General features: G+C 37.5%; 1 protein-coding gene across 2 annotated transcripts in view; it reads left to right on the top strand.

Annotated features, from left to right (window-relative positions):
• The window catches only part of LOC128983220 (protein pangolin, isoforms A/H/I/S-like), a 254,079-nt gene that overhangs the window by 211,034 nt on the left and 26,699 nt on the right, over nucleotides 1-16,346 (top strand). For both annotated transcript variants that reach the window (XM_054402449.1, XM_054402440.1), the window contains 2 exons: nucleotides 13,260-13,350; nucleotides 16,114-16,209. In XM_054402449.1, the coding sequence (XP_054258424.1) occupies nucleotides 13,260-13,350; nucleotides 16,114-16,209 (187 nt within the window). The remainder of the gene's footprint in view (nucleotides 1-13,259; nucleotides 13,351-16,113; nucleotides 16,210-16,346) is intronic.

A 16,346-nucleotide genomic window follows, 5' to 3' on the forward strand; every position in this document is an offset into this window, starting at 1 on the left:
GTAGAATGCATAAAAAGGTAATTTTTATTTGTATATATACATATGTACATATATACAGTATAGGACGAATGATAACTCTATTAAGAGGTATGATATGTTTTACTGAAAGAACGACATCTACAGTTTCAGGAGCGCTGTATAGTTGTAACACTCTAGTCGGGTCGCTCCCGCGATTGTCGGGGGAATCGGCAACCTTGTTTGGGGAGATTCAAATTAATATTTTTATCGAAAAGCGACGGAGAGATAAATCAACTGTTCTTTGTTGCAGAAGAGCTCTCGCAAAGGTCTTCTCGGATACAAAACGTTGACTCGCTTAATTGGAAAATATGTAAATAAAAATGCACCGCTAATTAATTAAGTCTGAATGGGAGCGACGGAAGGAAAGATCGGCGAGGGAGTAGAGAGGTCTGTGACAGTAACTGTAGCGGGAGAGGGTGAAGGGGTAGTTTAGTAAAATAATAATGGCCAATCTCGTGGTAAATAGAAGGTTAATTTACAATAACGGCTTGGAAAATACATTTTGTTTCATTTACACGCTCTGTCGCTTCAATGCCGCCCTTTAATTGCCGCATTTCGTTAATTAAAATGAGAAATAGAGACGACCGACCGGTCTAATTATGTTTTGAAAAGGTTTATCAATTACCTGGTAAGTAGCCGAGGCGATATCTACAGACTATTCACAAACAGTCACAATGCATAACCCTTGCTCTATCTGGCTGGGGAATAGTCATCTCTTACTCCGTTTATAGTGTGGCTAGTATGAGGGAGGTTTGTTTTGCCGCGGAACCTTGAATTTACCTGTTTGATACCTAAGTAAATATTGCACTACGACGAACTACATAAGCGTTTCAAAATAAACAGACACTTTACTAATTTTTGCCTATTTTCTAAAATAAATTGTTGACGGATTTTAAATTCATTATATGGGTTACATAACTCGTTCTAAATCATAAACCATTATTTAACCTGTTTTGCTCTAATGTTTAAGTGAACAGCAGTTTTCATTGTTTACGTCATTACAAACTCCTTAACTTGTCGGTAGTCGATGCCATGTTGGTCATCAACATATGGCCTGTTGACAGTTTATTGTTCGAGAGCATAGTGCAAGTACCTAGTTGTTTAATCTACAATATTATTATATAAAAATTAACTTGCTATACGGTCATCTTACACAACATCTTATAGCCTACAAACATACTGAAATTATGTATACATTATCAATGCAGTAGGTTACGTTGATTTAAATTGATTAAATTGATCGTTTTCTCAGATCATTTCAACTATACAATAATTTTAATTTTTTTTCTGAATTAATTATTTTTCATAAATTTACTCTTGACAGTAAAAAGCAAGTAATTTCATAAACATACAGCCTATTACTATCAATCGTGTGTGGTAAGTAAAACGTTAATGTAATCGAAAACTACATAAATTACTTATAATGAAAACCGGTTAGTTTACAGTAATGACTGCTAACTAAGTCGCGTCAATTAATTAATTTTCCATTAGTTAGCGAATAATACAAACAAACATTGCATCGGCTGCGCTAAAACGTCGTTCCTTAATTATATGATAAATGTTTTCGATTCCGTTTACAAACGTGCATTGTATGTATCGGACACAATGCCAGCCCCAGTTCGCTACTGGCTATAGGCGCGTTTGTTTGGACCTCCGCGGTTATGTTTTGTTGTAAATATCCCGCAGCTTTGAATATTAATTGGTTATGTAAATGTATCTGAACCTCCGCTTCTCTATAGTGCCCGCCCCGATCATCAAATTTATTATAATTATTACCCAACTCTCCCTCCCCTTTTAAGGTAATTAGGTGTTAAACAGTTTCTTTCAGCGCCGCGAGGGATGCCGATGTTTATACAGTACAACACTGACTCCATTATGTCAAGCTTTTCGCGCACCCGCGTGCAAACCTGTTATTATGCGAGGGGTGGTGTTTCTTCCGCACACAACCCTTTATAATATATTCCGTAATTGTAAGTGATCTTATTCAGCAAGAAAACATTTTATCGTTCACTGAAAACATCGCAATAGGAAAACTTGCATTTAAATACTTTATTGTTTGCTCTTATTTATAGGTTTTATCATTGACTATTAATAGTCAGATGTGTTATCTTACAACTAAAATATTACTTTTGTCGTGACTGTTACCTTTCACTGTCCATCAATATAAACAAAAATTCCATGACCTAAGAGATTATAGGATCTCGTGCAACTTTTTACCATTCCTCAAAACATGATTGTATGCACGCACACATTTTATACTTCAAATCCGAGATATTTTCACACATTACTTGCGGTTTTATCTAGTAAATAAATGTGATTGCTTGTTTTTGATGCTACAGTTTTTCAACAATCCTCGCATTATTAAACCATCTAAACAAAATAAAATCCGTAAGATGGAATCACGTATCGGTTAATTGTGGAAGAGTGCCGGAGCTATGATAATGCCTGGACCCCATGGCTCCGAGACAACCCTCCCATGTAGAATGAAGACCAGGATGTATATTTCAGTGGAGGAGATCATTCTCCATATTATCAAACCACCTTTAACCAGTATGTCACCACTGCAGACTGGGCCGCCAGATGCGAGCTCTCATCAGCCCGCGCTACCATGTGAACTAATGTCTTTCCGCAACGCGCTCCACTTGAGTTCGCCCTCTAATTGAAATTGAAGACAAATTTAACCAGAGAATTATTCCCCCTTTATGCGGGAGTAATGAGGCCGCCCTCTCTTTAAGCGGAATTTTAATTCCGCCGGATTTCCAAAGATCGAATTGGTTTAGAATCGCCCCCTCTAGTCGTAATGAGACAGGGGTTCTCCGGTTTTTAGGTTTTGGAAACGGTCGAGTTAATCTGTTCAATGCTTAGATTGCACCGATGACAGCGAATGCGGAGTGTTCAGGGCATTGGAAATTGATGGAGAAATATTCTATTATAAAAATAAATTTGGTTTGTAACTAATTGTTTTACGTAGTTGATGGTAACATTCAAAGAGACAAATATTAAGAAGACAACATATGTGTTTATTTCAGTTATATCTTAGTATAGGCTGTAAACCGATTTATTTAATCTGTTTTCATTTAGCAGTTTGTATTAAATTAGAGTTCATTTCCCTACTAGTGGATATTGAAGATTTAAATAAATAAATAAACCGTTACCTTGTTCAATATCCTTTGATTCTTCTTATGACGACCGGTTTTGTGTCGAAAGTCACATCATCAGGTAAATTCTCGTAGACAGATTCGTTATGGACACATACAGTTTTTACCGAACACAAAACACATTAGATTTACAAAGTACTGTAACAAATCGTTCTACGAAGATTGACCTGATGTGACTGTCGCCATGAAACCGGTCGTCATAAGAAGAATCAAGGATATTGAACTATGTAACAGTTTATTTAATTATTGTTTTAAATTATTTGCCTCAACAAACGTTTTTTGATATGCTACAGTTCCTAACAATATGAAATTAAATTACATTTTTTGGTTATTTGACTTAAGATTTATTTAAGCTTGTAAAGCATAAAAAAAGAATAAATAATCTAATTATTATATCCATAAGAGATTTCATAAAAACCAGTTAATCGAACACACCTTGCTATTATCAGAGTTTGAATTTGTAAGTACCACTTTAGAACACTGTATTTTTATATGATTAACCAATTGTGTTACTAATACTGAATAGAATATTAATTATAGTGCGTTGAAACAGTCGTGGCACCTGAGGGATTAGGAGGTCCCAAGGGTTTACACGGGGTGTCCTAATCCGTCAGGAGTATAGTTGAAAATTTCAAGATTTACACATTTGCAAATATGAACAAGAGCCATAAAACAGAATTGCCTCATCATATTTTACATGTATTTAAATTTTACATCAGCCCAAAGCCCAGAAACCCATTGTAAGTTTTAAGTTAAACTATCGTATGATTGAATACAAAGTCCGATTAAGAGAATCTCTTTCCCTTCGCACGGCGTATTTATGTTTTGTAGTATATGTGTGATGTGAGCACTAAGCAGGGAAGATGAGCAGTCCGCCAGTGATACTCGCATGATCGGACCGCTTAACCCCGTCATCCTGTTAGCATTGAGACCCGCTCAAGGGCGGTCAACAGGTTGGATATTGGATTTGCTACATTTCCCTTCCATTGTGTTCGTCGGGGAGAACACTCGAAATATTTATATGAAAATGTGATCTCGGATGCGCCGCTGGTCGTCATTGTGGCGCTGTCGACCGTAACTCATATCTCTCATAGCAGGGTGAGCACTGCGCATCTCAGGTAGAAAGGCTGTGTTAAGAGTGTAAAGGTTGCAAGATCGTGTTTCGTTCATTTATCCCTATAAAACCGAAACTTAAATACAGTAGACTCCCTCCTTCCAGTTACCTTTAAACCAGACACGTTTTACGAGCACGTCGGTTTAACCGGACTGGACCGGCAGGAAGTGAGCGGTACTGAAACGATTTTTCTCGTAGGGAAGATATATTAGACCAGTGATCACATGTTTAAATTTAATGCTCTATACATTTATGAAAAATATTTTTGTTAGTTAAATACTATAATTATATAGCCTATGCATTAGACGTTCCTAATTCAACACATTTTGGGTCCTTAAACAAAACCCACTATCCGAACTGGATAAGAGGATGTCTATTGTATGTATAAATGTAAAGAAACTCAAAATAGTCCTAATAATGTAATGAATGTTATCGCAACCCCCTTAAGAAGTATCTTTGAGGTCCCATAATTCAGCCTGTTATTATTGACAAAGTATGAGAGAATAGAGTTTAACAAGTTAATGTATAGCCCTGTGGTTAACGTTTTATTGTACAATTTATTTTAAATATGCCCACAGTTTAATCATGCGAATAAAAGATGAATGGAAATACTTTAAGAACAATGAGAAACATAGTTAAAATCTGTTAATTTAACGGTTAAACAAATATTTCAATCTAAACTCTCTAAATTTGATAAAAAACTCTACATTAAGTTGCAACCAACAAAGGTGGTGTAAATCAACCTTCCCTCTGGACTCACAACAGAATTTTCTCCACACGAATTTTTTAAACTTTACGTAGTTTTATCTCTGTCCACATAAAAGCCACTTTCTCTTACTTTATCGGATTTTTCCTCTGTCGTGAAAATAAAACGCATTAGCAGCAAGCGCTACGGCGACGAGGCGGAGTGCGTGGCCGAGGCGAGTGTCTTTGAGTCGTGTCGTAATTAAAAGAGGAGTGATTGGACTCCGAGGCCGGTGGGCGAATTCAATAAAGTGTGGGGAATTGATTGGGGAGGAGGGTTACATAGAGAAGGGGGTGTAACATGCGCGTGTCCAGCGATACAACCCTTTCAGCGGTCGTCATTATACGACATGTTGACAATTCCGCAACAACAATACAATAGAGTAGAGCAGCTGTAGTAGCGGACTGCTGTACGTGAAACAAAACAGCCGTGTCGTGGTACATGTTGAGGAGCTATAGCAGACTGGTGTACGTGCAACAAAACAACCGTGTCGTGGTACATGTTGAGGAGCTATAGCAGACTGATGTACGTGCAACAATACAGCCGTGTCGTGGTAGAGGAGTTGTAGCAAACTTCTGTAAGTGAAACAATATAGCCGTGTCGTGGTACATGTTGAGGAGCTATAGCAGACTGATGTACGTGCAACAATACAGCCGTGTCGTGGTACATGTTGAGAAGCTGTAGCAAACTTCTGTACGTGCAACAATATAGCCGTGTCGTGGTAGAGGAGCTGTAGCAAACTTCTGTATGTGCAACAATATAGCCGTGTCGTGGTAGACGGAGCTGCAGCAAACTTCTGTACGTGCAACAATACAGCCCTGTCGTGGTACATGTTGAGGAGCTATAGCAGACTGATGTACGTGCAACAGAACAGCCGTGTCGTGGTACATGTTGAGGAGCTATAGCAGACTGATGTACGTGCAGCAATACAGCCCTGTCGTGGTACATGTTGAGGAGCTATAGCAGACTTATGTACGTGCAACAATACAGCCCTGTCGTGGTACATGTTGAGGAGCTATAGCAGACTGATGTACGTGCAACAATACAGCCCTGTCGTGGTACATGTTGAGGAGCTATAGCAGACTTATGTACGTGCAACAATACAGCCGTGTCGTGGTACATGTTGAGGAGCTATAGCAGACTTATGTACGTGCAACAATACAGCCGTGTCGTGGTACATGTTGAGGAGCTATAGCAGACTGATGTACGTGCAACAATACAGCCCTGTCGTGGTACATGTTGAGGAGCTATAGCAGACTTATGCACGTGCAACAATACAGCCGTGTCGTGGTACATGTTGAGGAGCTATAGCAGACTGTTGTACGTGCAACAATACAGCCCTGTCGTGGTACATGTTGAGGAGCTATAGCAGACTGTTGTACGTAAAACATAAGGCCTATACAGTACCTCGGTGCATTGACAATTGGATAATACATTTTAATTCGTAGCAACTACATTAAATATGTTGTGTAGACGTAACGTCATTTCACCGCCGTCAATGTACCAAAATTTTGCGCAAGTCCGCTGATTACAGAGGGCCAAACCTGTTCAATGAGGGTAATTTGAGCTAAATGCTCTTTAAATGTCTCTCAAACTGTCGGTTTGAGACGAATTCAAAAGCGTTTTCAATCCATTGAAGCATGGGACGAGATGCACATGCAGATAGGCTTCAATTCACGTTGCAATTTCGTGATGACAGTCGCTCGGTGATGAGCTCGTCTATACAACTGGAGTTTCAGAATTACTGGCTTGTCTCGCTATTAATTGTAGAGCTAGTATCTTGTAGATAACACTTTTTAAACCAATATAAATTTTCACCTAGTTAAATATTATTTTAATTAACGTTGGTTTATAGATATTTTTCCTCCTAAATTACACTCTAGTATTAATTTTTAAGCGATATTCTTTTAGAATTTATTTATTAAAACATCTTCACAATACTTTTTGTGTTTGTAATTAATGACTAAATGTAGTTGCTTTTTATTTCAGCTACAGTATATTTTTGTTTATTAGATGTTTATTACATGCTCCATCCATGTAATATGTACAGTACTTTGTTGCGTAAAAAAAATCTATACAAAGTAGCATTAGACGTTTGCGATAAAGGAGTTAATCCGAAACGCTAGATCAAACATATGGCTGAAATCCGACAATTGCAACTATCTTGTTAACTAATTGCTTCAAACAGTTTGTGTTTTGAGCGAAATCTACAAACTTCGTTCGAGTGATGTAAACAGATGCCTACAAGTCGAGAAAAACATTTTATTTTATTGTTATTTCTCCTAATATTGGAGTTGAACACATAATAAAACTAGATAACGTAAACATGATTCGCAATGGAGAGGACGCTAAAGCGAAAGATTCGTCCTAAATCTGTTGTATATGTGTTGGCCTACACATCCGCCTTTGGCTTTAGAAACTTTATTCACTGGTGCTCTCCGTTTGATAAAAAAAACTTACTTTAAAGCTAGGCTGACTTAAAAGGCTACCTACTAGCCTACGAATTATATAAGGCTCTGATGCCTGGACTAAAATTACGTATTTATTTATAGTAATTTCATTTTTAAATTATACGCTTGCTGAAAAGTTTATTTAATAACGAAAACTTACCCATATTTAAAGTCAATAGGGAAATAAGAATAACGAGTACCTAGGTTTGCTACTACAAGGAAACCAATAATGTGTGGTTTTTAGTAAAATATTAACAGCAGCTTGGTATAAAATAAATAAATTTGCCAATTATGATCAAAATTTTAAATTGTTTTTAATTTTCTCCGTCACCAATAATATTGTACAAACACTTTGATAAACAAAATGATTTGTTTTTTAAGATTTTTAAAGAAGTAGAGAGAAATTGGGAATTTTTGTGTTTTGAGGGTCAAAATTAGAAAAACTAAATTTTACCCTATAAAACCTCCCGTAAAACCCCTTTCTCAAGTTCCGATCACGCTGGTTCGCGAACTCGTTCAAATTTATCCCGTCTACACCAAATTTAATCAAAATCGAACGAAAATTACTCGAGGTATCGCGTTCACGGACACATACATTACTATATATATATATATATACATAGAACAATTTGAACGAATGGTGTTTTTGGCCTTTGGGACACCAAAATGAAAAAAGTAAATCGATCCCGGGCCTAGGTCTTACCATGCAATAATGTGTGGTTTTTAGTAAAATATTAACAGCAGCTTGGTATAAAATAAATAAATTTGCCAATTATGATCAAAATTTTAAATTGTTTTTAATTTTCTCTGTCACCAATAATATTGTACAAACACTTTGATAAACAAAATGATTTGTTTTTTAAGATTTTTAAAGAAGTAGGGAGAAATTGGGAATTTTTGTTTTTTGAGGGTCAAAATTAGAAAAACTAAATTTTACCCTATAAAACCTCCCGTAAAACCCCTTTCTCAAGTTCCGATCACGCTGGTTCGCGAACTCGTTCAAATTTATCCCGGACACATACATTACTATATATATATATATATATATACATAGAACAATTTGAACGAATGGTGTTTTTGGCCTTTGGGACACCAAAATGAAAAAAGTAAATCGATCCCGGGCCTAGGTCTTACCATGCCACCTAAGGTAATAGCTTCCCTATAGGGTAATTCGCTAAAAACAACAATAATCCCCCCATAAATAAAAGAGCCCCCCTCTCACCACATGTTTCCTCCCATTGTTGTTTGCAAGAAATGCAAACGTTGTTCTACGGTTTGTTTCATCACTACAATCAATATCGATCCATACTAAATTAATTGTTTACCAATTAAAATGGTGGGCGTAATGGAAATTGGTCGTTCTTATTTCTTTTTAGCGTCACTCAGCAGCTTCAGCAATTGTATACCCAAGCTCACTTGATAAGTTTTAGATGTCTTTTTTGGGGAAGTAATAAACTCATTGTTGGACTTTATTATGCTGCTAAACGTTTTCGCCTACATTGTTCGTATCCGAGACACCGCAGGCGCGTTGCGCGTTGTGCAGGGGTCTACCAGGCGCTAATCACTCGACAAAGGCGAGCACACCCCGCCAGCTCTCCTACCGATGAAGCCAATTTTGGGCATTTCGACGTCGGTTTCGCTCGTTAGTGGGTTTAAGGGCGCCGACACAAGGCCCTGAATAAATCTCCTCAATTAGGCGACACCGACCCTACGTCATCATTGATACGCTAGCGGGGAATATTAGCATCCATTATTGCAATTTGTAGCGGGAAACCGCACTACTAGCGCTAATAAGTATGCTTTGCCGGGGCTAGGTTCTTATTTTCCCACAATCTCCCAGATCATTCATAATTATTGAAACCTTTATGTATGGCGTAACGCAATATGCAAGTTCTATCTACGGGCAATTTGTCATTGATTTTAGAGACTTTAATTAAGTTCTTGTTCATACTCAACAATATATTGTATATATATATATATCCACTAAGAGACACACAAGTCATGTGGACACGCATATGTCGCATTGACTTCTCGTGGTATATATTACTTTCATGAGCTTTCTACTATGTGTATGTATATACATATACATGCCTGATGACTGCCAGCTGAGTCGGTACAAATCGCACAGTAACTAACCTTTATTGCCTATCACCTAGTGTTATATATAGTCAATGCTACCACTCTAGTTGTGAATGGGCTAATAGTATATAACTGCCGATCCCTTTATCAAGTTGTCACCACACAATGTGGCATGGCCAGTTAGGGTCGACTCGCTCCGCATATTCTCAATCGGGTTGACACCGTGCCATATCATATTGCGATGTAGCCTTGTAGGGGGGAAGACGCCATCTTGCGGGAAATTTGAGCGGAAGATATGGCGCCCAATTACCGAAGGCTGGTGGTCCATTCACCGCGTGAATAGCGTCTTATTAAACCCTACCGTCGCTAACTGGGCCTATCTCGTCCGTAATAAGGTCCCTCACAACTACGACCCCTACGATGAGACATTTTGTTGGTACAGGCTCGAGAGTACTCCAGATACGGAGAGGCCATTGTTTAGCAAACCTCAAATTTATATTTTATGTCCACGAAGTAACATTTTAACAGGTTGTCTATTTCGTTTCAGAACGATAAAATGTTGGTGTGGTTTAAATTTATTTACACAATACTTTGACTATTTCTACGTTGAAGATCGTATTACACGTAGATACATGAAAAACATATAGCAAAATAACAATCATTGAGAGATTTAATCTATCTATCTATATATTAATAGGCAAGCATGTTTCTTTAAAACCTTTTTTCTCAGCTCGTGTGCATCGTAGGGAAAATCTACGCATACCGTTGGAAAGCTATTTTCCTGTAGGTGTGCAGAATCCCTTTATAAATTTAAATAGGCTCAAAGATAAGCACAAAAAATGAATTTAAAAATTTGAAAAAATTAACATGGATCTTATGCGTTGCTATGCTGGTTACGAAATAACAACGAAATATAAACAGAAAATCAAAACAAATGGAGGAAACTCCAATCACATGTTTTATTTACAGTGTGGGGTGAAAATAGATAAGTGAGTACATTACATATTTTTGGTCGAGTTTCGACCACTGGACGACCTCTCGTATCTATAAAAGAAGAACTATGTATGTATGTATATATATGTGTATATACGTTATGGACTCCAAAACCGCTCGACAGATTGTAATGAAACTTTCAGGCATTATTAAGCATCTTTCAAGGATGGTTCGAGTGAAGTTTGGTGCAGATCCGTCAAAAGGGCTCTGCCCCAGAGGGTTTTAAGCGGGCCAATGTCAGATTTTTTGATCTAGAATGTTTACAAATAAATATAATTTAAAAGCAGATGTTTATTTCACCAACTGTTTTGTACGTTTGAATAACTACAACATTCTATATTAGCATTAGTCATGATTTGAAATAGTGCCACAGTGTTTCTACAGATTGCAGCACAGAAAACTATTTTACTTTTGAATAAGTCCAAATGTATTAAACCCCAATCACAGCACACCTGTGCACTTAACAACGTTTAAATTCTCCAATGTTAAATATTAAAACATAAAAACCTTTATAAAATTACTGTATTATAAACAATAAAAGGGATGACTTTTTAAAATGTATGACAACAGCTAATTTGCAACCAAAAGGTGAGTGAGCGTAGCGAACGAACATAAACCTGGAGGCGAGTAAGCGTAGCGAACGAGCTAACCTGAAAACAAGTGAGCGCAGCGAACGATTTCTAACTTGAAGGTGAGTGAGCGTAGCGAACGAACTTCAACCAGGACGTGATTGAGCCATGCGAATACTTATGAAGTTAAGCGGGGCAAAGCCCGCGGGTACAGCTAGTTTATTATAACATGTTAAAAACAAAATCTTATACATACAGTAACACTCCGCAATCCTCATTTGATAAAATGTTTTCCCTGCTTGTTAATTTTAACAAATCTATTTCGAAATGTTTAAAATCTAAACACAAAATATTATCTCGCTGCAAGTTGACTAATTACCGGAAGGTGGCCACGTGACAGCGACATCGTCATAGGGAATGCTATAGTGGAGCGTCATAAGAGGCGCTGCACTGGGAGGTAATTTAATAATTAAATTAGCGAAGAGTCGGATATAAAGAGGCAATCCAGAGTGCAGAGAGCACAATAATTAGGTGCGCATGCATTATGGATAGGCCTAGTTCTCACTAATTAACGGCATTGTCTCATAAACAGCCTACCTCTCGCTTCTCACTCCTTTTTGTCAGTTTTTTCTAACATTTAACGCCCCGATTCCTCCGAATAAGCTCAAACAGGGGTGTAATCATGGCGGGTGTCAATCGAGTTAATTTTAACAAAGGAAGTGGGAAGTGGCGCGTCGCAGCTGAGCAAAGTCAACAGCACATGTAATTTAAGCATATTGGGGTTTTGGGAAAACGTAAAAAATGTCTTCAAATCTCACATAACGGAATCTGTTTACAGTTTGATGGTAACAGTGTTTTTGCTTGCAACTAATTTCGTTTATAATATTTGGGTTGGATTAATTTCAAATTATTTTCAAATCAAGTCATCCAATGTTTTGATTTTATTTTGTTTGATTAAATATGAATCTCTCAATTGGATTTATGAAATAATATATTTACTATTTATAATTCTTATGAACCCTTGAGATACGCTAATTTAATGTTCATCAGAATGAGTCGAAATTTGTTTCACAACAAGCTGACAGTCTATTAATTTGATATGTTTTGAAAATCGTCATAAAGTATTTTGTGAATCATAAATGTTTTAAGCCTCAGCATCTTCAGCGTGTTCCCAACCCTGCTCACACTCATTGCAAGTGTCCGGTTTTACATCTGCAGTGCACCACTCTACACTGGGTGTTGTGGGTTTGTTGTTCAAATTTCCTCGTGTCCCCAGGGCCTCAGTTTAATCTAGAGGTTAGTGGAGGCACCTCCGACAATGTGCTGTCACCACCGATGCTCTTCTCATCTCTCACTCAGCTGTTTCGCCCGATATTGCGCCCTCTCAGGCTTTGTCTCTCGTTCTCTCTGCCTAATGAGGTTTTTCGTGTCCGCCACTGAAAAGTGGAGGAAGTTATTTCCCGCGATGTGTTTTGTTTTGTTCTTTTCGCAAGTGTCAGCGGCGCGGCTGGATATTGCATTCGCTCTTCTGAAACCCAACTCTTTCCAAGTTTTACCTTAAAGGTTTATTGTGTTGTGGGTCGGCACAAACAACCTGGGTGTATTCATCGTGCCAATTATTAGCAAATAGTAATACGACGCCTTTTATAATGTAGTTTTAAACCGCGTAATGATTATATTTTCCGCATCGAGACACAACATTCATATATCTTATTTTTAAAAAATACCACCTGAATTTGCAACCAGTATTATTCCAGGCCTTATGAAAGTATTAGAACTTAAATGTGTGTGCTTACATTGATTCATATTTTTGCAGGGCCATGTAGTACTTTAGTTTTTGTAACTTTCTTACGACGCTACTGAACGTGAAGTGTCTCCAGAATTATTAGCTTAAATTATAACAATTAATTATGAATATTAGAGTAATGTATGAACAATGTAAAAATGAAGCTAGTGTATGACCCAGTCAGATCATTATTGGGCCCCTACATTTTACTTGGAATGGAGCAGTCCTTGAACGGATCTGCACTAGTAGACGGTTTACTTAGTTTGGATTTATACAATACCATATTGTTTTCCCAACAATATTCGTATGTTGACGTATGTATTGACAATGTTTGATGTATGTTCCAGGGCTGACGAGGCCGCCTATCTACCCGTTCACCACGGGACAATACCCTTACCCCATGCTGAGTCCGGAAATGACGCAAGTCGCCGCCTCATGGTCAGTATACTCTATAACATAATTTTTGGCATTGATTACTCGTGCTGGGTAAACAAACCAACTTTTTAAAAGAATCCAATAAATTTTACAGATAAATGTACACACCAATTTATATACAACAATAGATACATAAAATCCCTGCTATTTAGAAAGATCGAACGAAATCATCCTATCTATATATCTAATTCCGTAAGCCCAAAATTTTACAATGAAATTGTGAGCGAACGGGAGGCCGTAAAAAGCTGGAAGAGGTCTCATTTTAAAGGTCTGGGCGTGAAATTTTGGGGAAAATTATTCATTTTTCTTAATTATGCACCAAAAGGTTGTTATGGAATAAAATAATTTACATTTAAATAGCATGGGAATATATGTCATGTCTGCTTTTTTTACTTTAAAACATGTGGTTTAACTTTATTTAAAACATATTGTACTGTAATATACTGTAATATGTAATATCAAAGATTACATATGCTACGCAATATGTATACTATTATAAAGCTGAAATAGACTTTTTCCCAATTTTAAAATGGAGTAACTGGTTGTGTTAGGTATGTCTAAAAAAGGGTAAGGTTAGAAGTAATTACTGGAGTAGGCAAAGGGCATATTTTTCATTCCAAAAATAAAACTAATATCTACAGATCCTAATATTCCCTAAGTTTACAAGGGTCCAATTCCCATTGCGATTAGCTTTCGCTATAACTATAAATAAAGCGCAAGGCCAAACCTTAACAAAAGTTGGCATTTATTTGAAAAAAAGAAAAACAGTGTTTACCCATGGTTAACTTTATGTTACTTTTAGCCGGGTAAAGCGACCAGATGATGTTAAAATATTAAAATAAAGACCAAGGAATCGACCAAAATGGATGCTATACAACAAATGTTGTTTTCAGAGAGATTTTGTTATTGAATTAGCAATTTACAATTAGGAGGATGACATTATCTCTATGTGTTTTATCTAAGTGAATTTATATATTCAAAGAAATTTAATTTAACTAGGCCTAATAATCCTGAAGATTATTATTGAAATTGTTCCTTAGTTGTAGTATGATTATAAAGTTTATATTATAAACACACCGCATGAATAGTCCTTTGGAATTTTTATTTTAAACAGAGCAGACATCAAAATGCATTATGCAGGTATGCAATACCTATTATACATATTATAATATACACAAATTTTAAACGATAATTCAAGGAAGGGTAACCCATTAGACTAATAATTTGTACAAAATAATTACAAGAATATATATATCAGGAATATATATGTAATAGGGGCTATTGCCCCTACAAGCCACTAGTCTGTTTCTCATCATGTATTGCACCTGAAACCACACCTAGGCCTACATGTTAATTAACCAAACGTTATGTGCCAGCCACTTTAAGTAATATCTTTGACTATTGAGTTCTACTGTTTGTTTTCCTGTAGTAGTCCTGTTTATTGTCGTGTAAGTATGGACATGTATGGAACCAAACCAGGCCCTGTGCAGCGGTGCAAGTGTGTGTAATGACAATATGCATTGTGCAAGGCTGAGGCGATGCCAACGTCTTAGACATTTGATACACCTCTTAACCTCTTGGCTTTACGTCTCGCGACTCCGCGTTGACAAATTGAGTAATTAATTTCTGCCTATGTACAACATGTCTACATTTATATTGCCACTTGTAAGCCACATTCCTAGTTGGCATGTTAATTTGCTATGTCCTATAGTTTTACAAATAAAAATTGCATAATCAATAATAAAACAATCTGAGATACATTACATTACACCGACACATTTTAATGTAATCGTAATTCAGTCAGCACTCAGATACCTATATGTTTTATAACCGTATTTTTCGAGTCATAATATCGAATTTCAGCATCCGTTTGAACAACGATCGAAGACAATGATTGTAGCCATTTAAGAGGTATTGGTAGATTTCCGTGTCCGATTGTAATGCAATATAACAAAACCGGGGTAGAAAATCGGCCGAGATTACCCCAAACAATCGGCTAAGTGAATGGGCCGGAACCGCTTAGCGACTATTACACCACATCCTGGGGAAATTGTCCAAATGATTGGTGGACATTACGGGAAGATCCGTCCACCCTTGTTTGCCCGCTCACCCCATTTCTTTGCACTCCAATCTTCTTACAACGGCTTTTCTTTAGCCGGATTTGCCGTTGGATTCGTTTTTCACGCAGTTTTGTCGAGTTGGCGGATTTCAGAGTCGATTTATCTCGGATTGTCGTCGGTCGCTCCCCTAAGATAATCATGCCCCCGCCCCCCCCCCCCTCGCCCAAGGCACTCCGCTGTATTAAACTCCCAATCTCCCCGTTGTATTGTTCGTCGTGCCTCGATCATTTTAATATAATTCCACCGTGCTGATCGTACGCTGTCGCTTTATTGAAAAATTACTGGCTACATTCGCGCTGAGCTTCATTTTGACTTTATTTCATCACGCGACGGTAAAAAAAGCCCCGTTGAGGATTTTTGAAGGTTTATTACTTGGGTGTTGTCACGGGAAATACCGATAACAACGTCTTCAAGTTTCATACTAGTCAATACAAAGATTAGTGTTAAATTCCCACAAGTTCTTACAGCAATTAATGTTTAGTGTGTACTTAATCTACAAAAGGTTTACTTATTCTTTGCACAACGCAAGTGTGAGGGATAAAGTGTACCGGATATGTTTGACATTAGTTCATCACTGAAATCGAATATAATACAAGTGACATTTTCGGTGATGAGCTACATAAAAATGGTGTGTGCTTTGTTGCAGGCATACGCCAAGCATGTACCCGATCTCAACGGCGAGTGCCGGGTTCAGAAGTCCGTACCCCAGCCCGTTACCCATCACCAGCTCAAGCTTACCAAGGTATAGTAGCTTGCCAAGTACAGTCTCGTTGTAGCCTAGTTGTTGTAGCGAACCAACACATTATCTAGGAATGCTGATGTGTTGGTATACCTCGTGTTCTGGTTCAGAAGTCCGTACCTATGCCATTAAACATCACC

Source organism: Macrosteles quadrilineatus, unplaced genomic scaffold (assembly GCF_028750875.1).
Source record: "Macrosteles quadrilineatus isolate MER2022 unplaced genomic scaffold, UCM_ALF_1.0 Scaffold_1__1_contigs__length_201487025, whole genome shotgun sequence".
Classification (NCBI taxonomy): Eukaryota; Metazoa; Arthropoda; class Insecta; order Hemiptera; family Cicadellidae; genus Macrosteles; species Macrosteles quadrilineatus.